At 42.0% G+C, this 15,988-nt stretch overlaps 1 protein-coding gene across 2 annotated transcripts in view; it reads right to left on the bottom strand.

Moving 5' to 3' along the window:
* Positions 1 to 15,988, bottom strand: part of LOC112067745 (E3 ubiquitin-protein ligase Midline-1-like) — a 47,048-nt gene that overhangs the window by 23,690 nt on the left and 7,370 nt on the right. For both annotated transcript variants that reach the window (XM_070445911.1, XM_024147352.1), the window contains exon 2: positions 12,034 to 12,805. In XM_070445911.1, coding sequence (XP_070302012.1) covers positions 12,034 to 12,747 — 714 coding nt within the window. In that variant the 5' untranslated portion in view covers positions 12,748 to 12,805. The remainder of the gene's footprint in view (positions 1 to 12,033; positions 12,806 to 15,988) is intronic.

The following is a 15,988-nucleotide window of genomic DNA, read 5'->3' as shown; positions in this document are numbered from 1 at the left end:
GCCTCCAACTGCTCTTAAACGCTAGTAAAACCAAATGCATGCTTTTCAACCGTTCACTGCCCGCACCCGCTCGCCCGACTAGCATCACCACTCTGGACGGTTCTGACTTAAAATATGTGGACAACTACAAATACCTAGGTGTCTGGCTAGACTGTAAACTCTCCTTCCAGACTCATATTAAACATCTCCAATCCAAAATTAAATCTAGAATTGGCTTCCTATTTCGCAACAAAGCATCCTTCACTCACGCCGCAAAACATACCCTCGTAAAACTGACCATTCTACCGATCCTCGACTTCGGCGATGTCATTTACAAAATAGCCTCCAATACTCTACTCAACAAACTGGATGCAGTCTATCACAGTGCCATCCGTTTTGTCACCAAAGCCCCTTATACCACCCACCACTGCGACCTGTATGCTCTAGTCGGCTGGCCCTTGCTACATATTAGTCGCCAGACCCACTGGCTCCAGGTCATATATGAGTCTATGCTAGGTAAAGCTCCACCTTATCTCAGCTCACTGGTCATGATAACAACACCCACCCATAGCACGCGCTCCAGCAGGTATAGCTCACTGGTCATCSCCAAAGCCAATTCCTCCTTTGGCCACCTTTCCTTCCAGTTCTCTGCTGCCAATGACTAACTTTAAACATCAGCTATCTGAGYAGCTAACCGATCGCTGCAGCTGTACATAGCCCATCTGTACAAAGCCCACCCAATCTACCTACCCCATTCCATATTGTTTTTATTTACTTTTCTGCTCTTTTGCACACCAGTATTTCTACTTCCACATCACCATCTGCTCATCTATCACTCCAGTGTWAATTTGCTAAATTGTAATTACTTCGCTACTATGGCCTATTCATTGCCTTACCTCCTCACGCCATTTGCACACACTGTATATAGACGTTCTTTTTTTCTATTGTGTTATTGACTGTACGCTTGTTTATTCCATGTGTAACTCTATCTTGTTGTTTGTGTCGCATTGCTTTGCTTTATCTTGGCCAGGTCGCAGTTGTAAATGAGAACTTGTTCTCAACTAGCACCGCCGTGTCTTTGTGAGACACAGAGTAGATGAACGGATGGTGGTTGTGCAAGCTGTCATCAAGGCAAAGGGTGGCAACTTGTGTGTAGCACTTTTTTGGTTACTACATGACTCCAGATGTGTTATTTCATAGTTGTGATGTTTTCACTACTTTTCTACAATGTAGAAAATAGCAAAAATAAATGAAACCCTTCAATGAGTAGGTGTGTCCAAACCTTTGACTGGTAATGTATATAATAATTCTGAACCAGAGTTAGAAGTATTTTTGAAATTGTTGTAAAAAAATTCTTTTGTGCTCTTTAAAGTGTTAAAGGGTTGCAAAACTGAGCAAAAGTCCACATTCGTATTGAAGAGTTTTGTTCCAAAATGCAATATACACATATTTTTGCATTTGTGTTTTATATCAGAAATGAGTGCTTCATTATGAGAAACTTCATGTGTGTGCAACATTTTGCTGTTCTCAGATGTTTCATTCATAGATTTACATGTCTAAAAGCATATATCCATTGTTGAGCTGGAATGGAATGTTCATATCGTGTATATTTGACTGTGATGTATGGTTGTCTCACCTTGGTATCTCACATGAATACGCTCTGGAGAATAAATATTGATGTCACCAATGTATAATTTGCACAGTTCTTTATAAAAAAAAAGATGTTACAGATTCCCCTGCCGAGGGCACTGTGGGACTCATTTCCAGCATGTGTGTCACATTTGACTGTGTAAAGACTAGGAGTACTAGTTATTTGAGAGTGAGGTGGATATACTATTATTAGCGTTTTGAATGAAACTCTTCATATGTTGATAGACAAGACATAGACACCAAATAAGGTAACGTTGAAATTGCCTCTACATATGGAAATATAAAATGTAATCTTAAAATAAAAATAAAAGAACTATGAGGTCAAAAAACTTCCATTGATGATCATTCATTTTATGGTAAAGAGGTAAGACAGGAGGTTCTCTTCAAGTTAAAACAGGCAACCACAAATAATTACTAAATGTAAGCTGTTCTTCATACATAGGAAATCCACAAAAGAGTTGATCCTTCCAAAAATACCTTTTGATAGCAAAATAAATTTTGGTGGATAGATCAATTTGATCCATTTTTGCATTTCAGACAATAAGACTGTAACGGCTCTCGTTGATGGTATGAGAGTGGACAAGGCGCAGCGTGTAGTGTTCATCTTCTTCTATTTCAAAAACACTCAAACAAAATAACAAACGTGAAAAGAAAGCACAGTTCGTTCAGCAGAACACTAAACAGAAAACAAGATCCCACAACCTGATGGTGGGAAAAAGGGCTGCTTAAGTATGATCCCCAATCAGAGACACGATAGACAGCTGCCTCTGATTGGGAACCACACTCGGCAAAAACAAAGGAACAGAAAACATAGAATGCCACCCAAAATCACACCCTGACTAACCAAATAGAGAAATAAAAAGGCTCTCTAAGGTCAGGGCGTGACAAAGACTTCATTTAGATGCTCAGGTCCGAAATGATAACATCCTTGATAAAGATGAGCAATAATGACTGTATGAAATAAATAATAAAAAATACTGAGCTAAACTGTATGCAAAAAAGGGAAATTATATTATTTATACTAACCCAATTGCTCAGAGAAGAGATTTTGTTTAACAAGTAGTATTTATTTTCACTCAAAAAGGTAGTGTCAAAATGATTGACTTCCCTAAAGATTCTTATAAATAAAGTAAGTAAAAGTTGCAGTATTTGGTCCATATTCCTAGCACGCATTGACTACGTTCAAGCTTGTGACCAGTGTGGACTCAGACTACTTGTGACTCAGACTACGTCAAGCTTGTGACGCAGTTCATTTTGGTTTGTGTTTGAGGATTATTTTATGGCCAAGGTCCTAAACGATATCATAACCACCATCGATAAGAGAAATTACTGTGCAGCCGTATTACTTCTCTGATAGATTTCAGTGTGTCAAATCGGAGGGCCTGTTGTCTGGACCTCTGGCTAGCTCTATGGGGATGCCACAGGGTTCAATTCTCGGGCCGAATCTCTTCTCTCTATACATTAATGATGCTCTCTTGCTGCTGGTGACTCTCTGATCCACTCTTACGCAGACATAAATGCAAGTAAAACTAATGCATGCTCTTCAACCAATCGCTGCCGCACCCGACCACCCGAATAGCATCACTACTCTTGACGGTTCTGCTTAGAATATGTGGACAACACAAATACCTAGTGTGCTGGTTAGGACTGTAAACTCTCCTTCCAGACCTGACCACCTCCATGCAGATGACACCATTCTGTATACATCTGGCCCTTCTTTGGAACTGTGTTAACAACTCCAGACGAGCTTCAATGCCATACAACACTCCCTCCGGGTTTATATATTTGTAAGTATGAACCTATTGGGGTGTCAATTCCTACTCCAATGTTTGCCTTTGTGAACGGCGTGACTCAGGAGTACCAGGATCACCACTTTGCCCTTTTCTCCTTCTCCCATAGTCCGAAGTGAGCATCCTCCTAAAGCATCCCTCTAAGATGCGTGAGTCCTAGGAGGCCTACCCTCTTCACACCCCTGAGTAAAATGAATRAATCATTGCTATGGTGCGTCAGGTCCTGTACCTTTTATACTGTAAACAAGGTCACTGATAAAACATGGCGTGTGACATAACTTCTTCTGCATCCTCTATACGAGGGCAACTAGGCTGGTTGTTGTGCTTTGCCTGGCATTTAATTACCTGCAAGCACATACCTTGATTTGCTGGTCAGACACTGATCTGAAACAAGAACAAAAGCTAGCAGACAATGGTCCCCGAGAACTACATGTCCTATCATGTCAGTGCCCATTCCCCAATATTACATAACACAATACCAMACATCTCTGAGCAGCAGGYTTCTGTTCGGAATAACAACAAGAAGCATGTTTTATACCTGTGTTAACTCACTGAGTGTGGTATTGACTGACATGCAGTGATGTTAGACATAGTTAGCCTCAGGCAGTGATGTCATGGGAGTAGACCGATTATCCTATACTGTTGCTACACCACTGTCTCTTTCCACATAGGCAGGTGGGACGTTGTTTTCCTGCTCACTCTGTGTCCGGGTGTCCCTGAACAARCAGTCTAATCCTCTGAAAAATGTCTACCGGGTCATCACACATCACAACTCCCTCTAGCGCTGTTGTTGCAGCCAGGTCACACCAGATCCACTTCAGTTTTCAATGTTTGTCCAGGTTCCCAGGACGTCGGGAGATGCCTTGGATACCATCCACTAGGGGCAATGTGAGCACCTATTACCATCTAGTAGGCTCGCGGCTTGATAGGGCGTTGTGGATTAGGATAGAGGAAGGGCTTGAACCGCAAGCTACGGCTCCGAGGATCGAGGTTTGAACCCCAGTGCTAGGCACTCTTTTGTATTTTGTATGTTTTAACCCTATCCCARACCTTAACCCTTACCTTAAACAGTCGGAATTAATGCCTAAACTTAACCATTACGTTTTTTTCTGTTTTATCCCTTTTARACCCACAGWTGCARAAATGCAACGCTACCTATATCGCATCATATAAAGATCCTAAACTAAAAAATGATGTCAAACACTATATGCATTTCCTTAGACTCATATTTATCGCTTAGTAGCATTTGTTGCGTGTCAGTATGATTACTTTGGCATTAGTAGCCTCTGAAACATTAGAGACCTGTCCACTCGACTGAGACTACAAAGGTCCCCCTACAAAAGCAKATKTTGGTAGCCATCAATGCAAGTACATGACTTGAGCCATTTTTTCCTGTGTTCTCTAAGATGTAGTGATTATGTGTATATATACAGTACCAGTCAAAAGTTTGGACACACCTACTACAAAGTGTAAATAGAATAATTTTGGTCATAATGTCAGTATCGTCTAAAACAGAGTTTGGAACCTACAAGTTTGAGAACACCTACTCATTCAGAAGTTTTTCTTATTTTTTTCAATTTTCTACATTGTATTAATAGCGAAGACATCAAACTATGAAATAAGACATATGAAATCAYGTAGTAACCAAAAAAGTGTTAAACAACTCAAAATATATTTTATATTTCAGATTCTTCAAAGTAGTCACCCTTTGCCCTGATGACATCGTTGCACACTCATGGCATTCTCTCAACCAGCTTCATGAGGTAGTCACCTGGAATGCATTTCAATTAACAGGTGTGCCTTGTTAAAAGTTAATTTGTGGAATTGATTTACTTTGTAATAACTTTGAGCCAATCAGTTGTGTTGTGACAAGGTAGGGGTGGTATRCAGAAGATAGCCCTTTTTGGTAAAAGACCAAGTCCATATTATRGAAAGAACAGCTCAAATAAGCAAAGAGAAATGACAGGACTTCATTCCTTTAAGACATGAAGGTCAGTCGATAACGAAAATGTCAAGAACTTTGAAAGTTTCTTCAAATGCAGTCGCAAAAACCATCAAGCGCTATGATGAAACTGCCGCTCATGAGGACCGCCACAGGAAAGGAAGAACCAGAGTTACCTCTGCTGCATAAGTTCATTGGAGTTAACTGCACCTTAGATTGCAGCCCAAATAAATGCTTCACTGAGTTCAAGTAACAGACACATCTCAACATCAACTGTTCAGAGGAGACTGCGTGAATCAGGCCTTCATGATTGAATTGCTGCAATTGATTTCGATTTCCACCGATCTAAAGTCCATTGCTCGTGTTTCTTGGCCCAAGCAAGTCTTTTCTTATTATTGGTGTCCTTTAGTAGTAGTGGTACTAAAGGACACCAATAATAAAAAGAGACTTGCTTCAGCCACGGAACACGAGCAATGGACATTAGATCAGTGGAAATCTGTCCTTTAGTCTGATGAGTCCAAATTTAAGATTTTTGGCTCCAACCGCCGTGTCTTTGTGAGACACAGAGTAGATGAACGGATGTGTGGTTGTGCAAAGCTGTCATCAAGGCAAAGGGTGGCAACTTTGTGTGTAGCACTTTTTTGGTTACTACATGACTCCAGATGTGTTATTTCATAGTTGTGATGTCTTCACTACTTTTCTACAATGTAGAAAATAGCAAAAATAAATGAAAACCCTTCAATGAGTAGGTGTGTCCAAACCTTTGACTGGTAATGTATATAATAATTCTGAACCAGAGTTAGAAGTATTTTTGAAATTGTTGTAAAAATTCATTTTTGTGCTTAAAGTGTTAAAGGGTTGCAAAACTGAGACAAAAGTCCACATTCGTATGAAGAGTTTTGTTCCAAAATGCAATATACACATATTTTTTGCATTTGTGTTTTATCATCAGAAATGAGTGCTTCATTATGAGAAACTTCATGTGTGTGCAACATTTTGCTGTTCTCAGATGTTTMATTCATAGATTTTACATGTCTAAAAGCTATATATCCATTGTTTAGCTGGAATGGAATGTTCATATCGTGTATATTTGACTGTGATGTATGGTTGTCTCACCTTGGTATCTCAACATGAATACGCTCTGGATAATAAATATTGATGTCACCAATGTATAATTTGCACAGTTCTTTATAAAAAAAAGATGTTACAGAATTCCCCTGCCGAGGGCACTGTGGGACTCATTTCCAGCATGTGTGTCACATTTGACTGTGTAAAGACTAGCAGTACTAGTTATTTGAGAGTGAGGTGGATATACATTATAGCGTTTTGAATGAAACTCTTCATATGTTGATAGACAAGACATAGACAACCAAATAAGAGTAACGTTGAAATTGCCTCTACATATGAAAATAATAAAAATGTATATCTTAAAAATAAAAATAAAAGAACTATGAGGTCAAAAAACTGCCATTGATGATCATTCATTTTATGGTAAAGAGGTAAGACAGGAGGTTCTCTTCAAGTTAAAACAGGACAACCAAATATTACTAAATGTAAGCTGTTCTTCATACATAGAAAATCCACAAAAGAGTTGATCCTTCCAAAAATACCTTTTTTGATAGCAAAATAAATTTTGGTGGATAGATCAATTTGATCCATTTTGCTATTTCAGACAATAAGACTGTAACGGCTCTCGTTGATGGTATGAAGAGTGGACCAAGGCGCAGCGTGGTAAGTGTTCATGATTCTTCTATTTCAAAAACACTCAAACAAAATAACAAACGTGAAAACGAAAGYGCACAGTTCTGTCAGGCAGAAACACTAAACAGAAAACAAGATCCCACAACCTGATGGTGGGAAAAAGGGCTGCTTAAGTATGATCCCCAATCAGAGACAACGATAGACAGCTGCCTCTGATTGGGAACCACACTCGGCCAAAAACAAAGGAACAGAAAACATAGAATGCCCACCCAAATCACACCCTGACCTAACCAAATAGAGAAATAAAAAGGCTCTCTAAGGTCAGGGCGTGACAAAGACTTCATTTTAGTTAGATGCTCAGGGTCCGAAATGATTAACATCCTTGATAAAGATGAGCAATAATGACTGTATGAAATAAATAATAAAAATACTGAGCTAAACTGTATGCAAAAAAAGGGAAATTAATTATTTTATACTAACCCAATTGCTCAGAGAAAGAGATTTTGTTTAACAAGTAGTATTTATTTCACTCAAAAAGGTAGGTTCAAAATGATTGACTTCCCTAAAGATTCTTATAATAAAAGTAAGTAAAAGTTGAGTATTTGGTCCATATTCCTAGCACGCATTGACTACGTCAAGCTTGTGACTCAGTGTGACTCAGCTACTTGTGACTCAGACTACGTCAAGCTTGTGACGCAGTTCATTTTGGTTGTGTTTGAGATTATTTTATGCCCAAGGTCCTAAACGATATCATAACCACCATCGATAGAGAGAAATTACTGTGCAGCCGTATTTACTTCTCTGATAGATTTCAGTGTGTCAAATCGGAGGGCCTGTTGTCTGGACCTCTGGCAGTCTCTATGGGGATGCCACAGGGTTCAATCTCGGGGCCGAATCTCTTCTCTCTTACATTAATGATGTCTCTCTTGCTGCTGGTGACTCTCTGATCCAACCTTCCGCAGACATAAATGCAAGTAAAACTAAATGCATGCTCTTCAACCAATCGCTGCCCGCACCCGACCACCCGAAGCATCACTACTCTTGACGGTTCTGACTTAGAATATGTGGACAACTACAAATACCTAGGTGTCTGGTTAGACTGTAACCCTCCTTCAGACCTGATCCACCTCCATGCAGATGACACCATTCTGTATACATCTGGCCCTTCTTTGGACACTGTGTTAACAACTCCAGACGAGCTTCAATGCCATACAACACTCCCTCCGTGGCCTCAAACTGCTCTTAAACGCTAGTAAAACCAAATGCATGCTTTTCAACCGTTCACTGGCCGCACCCGCTCGCCCGACTAGCATCACTACTCTGGACGGTTCTGACTTAAAATATGTGGACAACTACAAATACCTAGGTGTCTGGCTGATTGTAAACTCTCCTTCCAGACTCATATTAAACATCTCCAATCCAAAATGTAATCTAGAATTGGCTTCCTATTTCGCAACAAAGCATCCTTCACTCATGCTGCCAAACATACCCTCGTAAAACTGACCATCCTACCGATCTCGACTTCGGCGATGTCATTTACAAAATAGCCTCCAACACTCTACTCAACAAATTGGATGCAGTCTATCACAGTGCCATCTGTTTTGTCACCAAGCCCTTATATACCCACCATTGTGACCTGTACGCTCTCGTTGGCTGGCCCTCGCTTCATAGTCGTCGCAAACCCACTGGCTCCAGGTCATCTACAAGTCTCTGCTAGGTAAATCCCCGCCTTATCTCAGCTCACTGGTCACCATATCAGCACCCACCTGTAGCACGCGCTCCAGCAGGTATATCTCACTAGTCACCCCCAAAGCCATTCTCCTTTGGCCGCTTTCCTTCCAGTTCTCTGCTGCCAATGACTGGAACGAACTGCAAAATTCACTGAAGCTGGAAGACTCATATCTCCCTCACTAGCTTTAAGCACCAGCTGTCAGAGCAGCTCACAGATTACTGCACCTGTAATATAGCCATCCAACTATCCTCATCCCCTACTGTATTTATTTATTTATCTTGCTCCTTTGCACCCCAGTATCTCTACTTGCACATTCATCTTCTGCACATCATTCACGCGAGTGTTTAATTGGTATATTGTAATTACTTCGCCACCATGGCCTATTTATTGCCTTCCCTCCTTATATTACCTCATTTTCACACACTGTATATATAGTTTTTACTACTGTATTGTTGACTGTATGTTTCTTTATTCCATGTGTAACTCTGTGTTGTTGTATGTGTCGAGCTGCTTTGCTTTATTCTTGGCCAGGTCGCAGTTGTAAATGAGAACTTGTTCTCAACTAGCCTGCCTGGTTAAATAAAGGTGAAATAAAAGTTACAAAATTAGAAATAGAATGATATGGTAATTAACGTTTTGTGTCATTTTGGACTCCCTTATATTGTAAATGAGAATAGAACATGTTTCTAAACACTCCTACATTAATGTGGAAGGCTAACATGATTACGGATAATCATGAATGAATCATCAATAATGATGAGTGAGAAAGTTACAAAGGGTCAAAGATCATACCCCCAGGACCCACAGGACATGCGCCAGCACGTCAATGCTTTTGATACATTTTTATGTGTTTTTTATAGAATTTTACATTTTTCTTAATTAACACAAATTCTTTCTAAAGATGTTACATTTTTGCAACTTTCAGCAAAATTGTTCTACAAACTTKAAGTAAAAAAATAAATAACCCTAACCGATAATCAGAGGCCTATGCTTGGGTCTCACAGGGTTAACCCTATAACCTTTACCTTAACCAGTCGGAATTAATACCTAAACACAGCTGTCGAGTTTTGACATTTGTCGCCCCTGTACAAACGTTGAATACTGCGGTGAGACCGTAAGATCTTGTTGGTTGTTGAGCAGAGGATACAGAATGTTGTAACAGCCATAGACTGTATATCAACTTCTCTGATGTTGCCAATTCACATTTTGCTTTATTATTAATGTGTCTGTCTTGCTTGTGTATCTTGTCTCAGTATTAGTTTGTGTGCCATTACGTTCTCCGCACCTATACGTGTGTCAACTTTCTCTTCATCTCCCTCAGTTCTCCGTTTCTCCTGTTTCATTTTCCCAAGCTGTTTCTGTCTGATATAAACTCAGTGATTTTGTTTATGGAGAAAGGCAAGCAATTTTGAGCTATTTACTGTCACTTAATGGACTCCAGGCCTTCATGTGTACACCATGTGGGAAAGTTGCAGGATCCATGTGATTTTGTGCCATTAGTTTTGTTGACATCAAATGTATACAAAATCATTTATATCACTATATGTTCATGATAAACGTAACGTTTCTCCTGACACTAYTCTGCCAGTTGTGCCAAATGCAAGCCATAATGCTGCATAACATACTGTACATGATAACACTTGTCAATGCTTGTGTTGTCTCTGGTCAGTCCCTTGGCCTAGACCCTTGAGACACAAAGTCATCTGCATGGCCAGTCGTAGATCAGAGGCAAGGCTGTAGGCAAAGGGTCTTGACAGTGTAACAGTAGGACTCGATTACTCCAGGGCGTGGAGGAAGAAGTTGTACTGGGGCTGAGTAAAGTGATGAGCTGTGGCCAAGCCAGGAGCTGTGCCATTGGGGAGGGGAGGAAGACAGAGGACAGTCRAAGGTCTTTGCTTAGCTACTACAAGTTTATCATCATTCTGCATTGTTAGATCAGAGCTTCCTCTATGATCCAGATCCATGGATCTCYGATGATATTTTGAACCATTTCCTCTCTCTGTACGTTTCCGTGAAATGGTCATTTTAACAAGTTCTCATTTACAACTGCGACCTGGCCAAGAATAAAGCAAAGCAGCTCGACACATACAACAACACAGAGTTACACATGGAATAAAGAAACATACAGTCAACAATACAGTTCAGAAAAGTATCTCTGAATTAAAAAATATTCTGCTAAAGTCACCAGTCACTTAAAATGACGTAGAATTGCATGAAATGCTTTTATAAAAGGACACATTTGTCCCAGACCCGAGGCTACAAAAAATGTCCCCATTTGTGCAACTTCTGCAAGTGCCTCTACTYTACTGCTCTACTAGGCAAATACGATGATATGCATGCAATGCTTTATTATAAAACKGTTTGTTTTATAACGCAGTCCGGTAGCTCAGAGCCCCCCGGGTCACCCCCCCTCTCGCGCTCACATTTTGTTTCAGAACCTCCCGATTTACAARTTAAGCACTGATAATAGTTACAATTTGGACTTCATGTGTTACTTCTGTAATCAGAAGACTTTTCTAGACCCCTTAACGTACACATGAGAGATGGACCAGATTGCAAAAGATGCCAAACTGAAAATCAGTGATCACATATGGCCTTCTCACAAATCAAACTCTGGTCTTAATTTGTCCTGCAGAGAGGGGGTAATACCAGGCCATCTCCCAGTGGGCCCTCCCTAACAGCCTCTAACACCACCTACCAGTCACACTCAATTAAACCAACCCCCACCAAACRGAGCGWTTACCACTGTTTAACCTCAACCTTCTGGAGGCAGCCATCTTCCCCGTCATTAATGAGCCCCTATTTTCACACTGCCTGCACAGGAGAGATGCAGAGAGACCCTCTTGRCATTTTGGGGCGGTGCAGTACTTGTACTAATTGTATGATTAGGACGCTCCGCTAATGAWGATGATAACATCATTTTTGTTGGAAATCTAGGCTACATGGTTAGTGAGGATTATAGTGCACTCAAAACWAAATACAGTAGCTGTATTTCTTCACCACAACATTGCACAACAGTCACACCTACGATTACGAGTGCACAATAAGGCATCTCACTTTCTCACTCTTTTCACTTCACACACAGCTTTCCGCAGCTCCTCACCTCTCGCTTTTAATTCTTTACCCCGTCACACAGATTATCCACAGCAGTTCTGATGCCTCCCCTCCTCAAAACAACATGTCCACCAGCAGAGCATAGCGACCAGGTTCATGCATTCATTCAAAAAGTCATCCCTTACCTTGAGTTTCTCGTAGCGGTCGCTCAAGGCCGCCACCTGGTGGTCTCGGTGTCTTCCCACCAGTTTGCACAGAGAGCAGATGAGCTGTTCGTCGGTGACGCAATACATGTTCACTTTCTCCTCCTCGTGCTCCAGGCACTGCAGCCCCCGCAGGTGGCAGTCCGACATGGGCTCGATCAGACGGTGGCCCGTGAAGGGCTTCTTGTTGGGGTGCGTGGCGCGCAGGCAYTCGTCGCAGTATGACACCTCGCACGTCACGCACGTCTTGACGGCATCCTGCGGCGGGTCCTGCTCGCAGAACTGGCACTGCACGTGGCTGGGCGGCGTCCCGAGGCTGGTCATGGCGGTGGAGGCAGGGACCAGGGCCAGGGCGAATCSCCCGGCGTCCTCGCTAGGGGAGTTGGGCCCGCTGTGGGGCAGCAGGGCCAGGGGGCCGGAGGAGGCGGCCCTCTGGACGCGGTCGATGATGTTCTGGAGGGTGACGTTGCGTTTCAGTCCTTCTAGGCCACGCTGCGGACTGAGAGAGATGACATAGCGGCAGGTGGGGCACTGGAAGGCTCCGATGGACTGGACGGGCTCGTTGGAGGAGCAGTGGGATATCAGGATGCGATGGGCGCAGCCGAAGCACAGGCTGTGGGCGCAGGGCAGGAGCAGCGGGTCCTCAAAGAGCTCGAGGCAGATTGGGCAAGTCAGCTCTGACTCCAGCGCTTCCATCCTCTCAAGCAGAACTCAGGCGCGGTGTCAGCGAAATCCAGGTTAACTGCTCAGCTATCTGGAGAGGTGGACAGAAGAGTTTGGGGTGAAATGAACCGTTCAGATAAATACACGTGAATGATTATCTAAWGTTGACAGATCATTTCCATTGTCAGATTCCGTACTTCAATGAAAATGAATTCAACAAAAACGTAGAGTATTGACCTATCAGAGCTTGTATTGTTTAAAATATCCACAATATATGGGTGATGCTGAAAAAGCTGAGGTCATAGAAATAACAAAGCAAAAGTCTCTTCTGTTATTTTGTGTTTCCTTTATTTATTTGTCTTAATTGTCTAATGTTAATAAACAGAGGASAGGAGTACAATTTATGTTAAACATCTGTCTCGGTAATGGCAAGCTGTAACTTGACTGACGGTGATTCAGAACCATTGTCAAAACCAATAAGGAGGGATGTTTTTCACTTYTACCCGGAAACCTGGTTACACAACTCAATACATTTGGCAATATACATTTGTATATCATTTTTGTAGGCCTCCAGGTGGGTTATSTAATCCCCAATTGATGCTGAATGCAGATAATCACTCATCAGAACAGAGAACTGAAATGTGCTCCCCCACAATGCTGTCTTTACAGGTCAACTAAACACTCATGCCATTGTCTGAGGTGGCCRGTGACAATACTCTYCCGACGCCATGCCCKTCTCTCAATCCTGCAGCAGTGACAATGTACCCTCAGACTTCAGGTTGGCTGAGTGCAGCAAAGGGGCAAATGATTTTCAATAAACTGATGCTGAGCAGAGCACAGGAARCAGGACCTGTCTACCAGGAAATGTAATGATTTTACAGCTACCCAAAACCATTATGTGATTTTACTTGACCATGTTAATGCTGACCTGATGTAATTGAACGGTTCAATTTGAACCCTTCTTCAAAGTCTCGTGTCAATAAGTRAATAACCCTTCAAAGTCAGAGAATAATCCTTCCTCTAATRAAGCCGTTTTTCCAGGGATGTCCCTGAGTGCAGCATTTTCAACAGATGTCACTGTTTTCTGTACTTGTGTGTCCAGCAAATACGGTACTATACATCTCTCTGACCTAGTTCCAAGTGGGACTAGATTGCTAAGCAACGCCACTCCCCTAACCCCTCTGGAACTGTGACAGACACACATATTCTTATTTGGTATGGAATCGTCTCTGAATTCCTCTGATCAGGGACAGTGAGTTCACTGAATGTCAACTGCAGAATGCTTAAACCTCCGGGCATCGGACAGAAGCTGTAGTGACCAAACACATTCATTATTAAGGATCATACATTGTGTAATAAGTCACAAGTTTTGAAACACGTACACCAAACTTGCCTACATTAGTTGAACTGATACAGAACTGAATGAATCAATTTAGCACGCACGGTAGTAACAATGACTTCGCTATCACAGAGACAACTGCAGTGACCCAATCGTTTCCCTGAACTCAGCGACGAAATCRGTCCCTTGACTTCGGTGTACGCCATTAAAGTATGCGAGGGCATGTCAAAGTGTCTGCCCTCAACCTAATAACACCAGATAAACCATGAAAGAGCTGAATATATTMCTCTGGTAAAAGTCCAAAGCAAGTAAGAACTTTAATAAACGCAATACTAGTCACTTTAATAATGTTTACATATTTTACGTTACTCATCTCATGTATTATATTCTACTCTACTGTATCTTCGTCTATGCCACTCTGACATTGCTTGTCCATATATTTATATATTCTTAATTCCATTCCTTTAGTTCGATTTGTGTGTATATGTTGTGAAACTGTTAGATATTACTTGTTAGATATTACTGCACTGTCGGAGCTAGAAACACAAGCACTTCGCTACACCCGCAATAACATCTGCTGAACATGTGTATGTGACCAATACAATTAGATTTGATATGAAGTGGAGCCCCCGTCAGACTTTGCCATGGTCTTTTCCCTTCCTTAGCACGCGTATCCCCTCTTAGCCAACCGACTCAGTACCCACCGATGGATCTCGCTCCCGTGCACTCAGCATCGCAGGCATCTCTCCTGAGGAGGTGGACGATGCTACAGAAGCTGAAGAGCCCGAATCAGAAACACAGGCAGCAGGGAGCTCAGAGGACAGAGCCCTGAGCATGGAGACACAGCGGGGTAGAACACCGGTCCACAGCAGGCATCGCTCTGCTGTCTGCTTATCCCTTATCCTCCTCACGCACACACTGAATACACGGAGTCGTCTAGTGTAGCTGCCGACCAGCGTTTCACAGGAGCCACAGAGGCACAACCGGAAAGGACAGAGTTGTCTCGGCAATTCCAGGAAAGTTAGCGAGAGAGAGCGGTTCACTAGAGCGGTTAGCTCTGTGGACAAATCCCACTTCACACAAAAAAAAGTGACACTGCAATCTGTCGGACCTCACAGTGGAGGTGCGGGAGGGAGGGAAGGAGGGAGAGAAGAGAAGAGAGGAGAGGGGCAGAGAGGGGGTGAGGGAGAGGGTATTGTCTTCTCTCTCCCTTCTGCTCATTTATAGCTGTGGTCCAATGAGAAATCGGGCAGGGATAGGTGTCAGAAGAATAACCAATGTAACGCGTGTCATTAAAATACTGTGTGAATTTCAGATCTGAGGGAAACACATTGTGTACACTGGGGGGTACACGTACAGATATGAAAAACAATATTTGCGTGAAGTTCTATGACATGTAATTTAGACACTAGTCTTGGACTCTTCTTCCTAATTGACCTCTGTGATGACCTTCCCAAAGGGCCTAACAAGGGTTAGTGGTTGAACTGAGTCTGAACCTTTAAGATCAATAAAATACTGTGTGGAGTCATGTTAGTGTGCTGATATGCCTGAKAGAGTGAGAGAGAGTCACAAGTAGAATTACAAGACTCTCCATTTGGTAACGTTCAAGGCATTAACCCTTTCTGTTGTAACTAAAATGGTGCCTCAGGCAGGTTTTGGTTGAGAAAGTTAAATGTTGCTGGTTTGGCAATTGCAGCCAGGTTGGGACAGGTACAAAGAATGGAGACTCACACTGACAGCCAACTAGGCCATAGCCAGACTGAAATATGACCAATGAAGAAGAGGCTACACTATCTKCATACCAAGTTGAAACCTAACCTTTTGATTTACCGTTAAGGCAACTTTATCACTTTCAGCTAAATTTGCCTTTACTGTAAGTTATATGGTCCTAAGTAACATTTAGAGCAACCTTTTTTAAAGTATGAGGGGGGAGGG

Source organism: Salvelinus sp. IW2-2015, linkage group LG12 (assembly GCF_002910315.2).
Source record: "Salvelinus sp. IW2-2015 linkage group LG12, ASM291031v2, whole genome shotgun sequence".
In the NCBI taxonomy this organism is placed as follows: domain Eukaryota; kingdom Metazoa; phylum Chordata; class Actinopteri; order Salmoniformes; family Salmonidae; genus Salvelinus; species Salvelinus sp. IW2-2015.
Note: the sequence above shows the minus strand (reverse complement) of the source record. Positions and strands in the feature narration are given on the sequence as shown.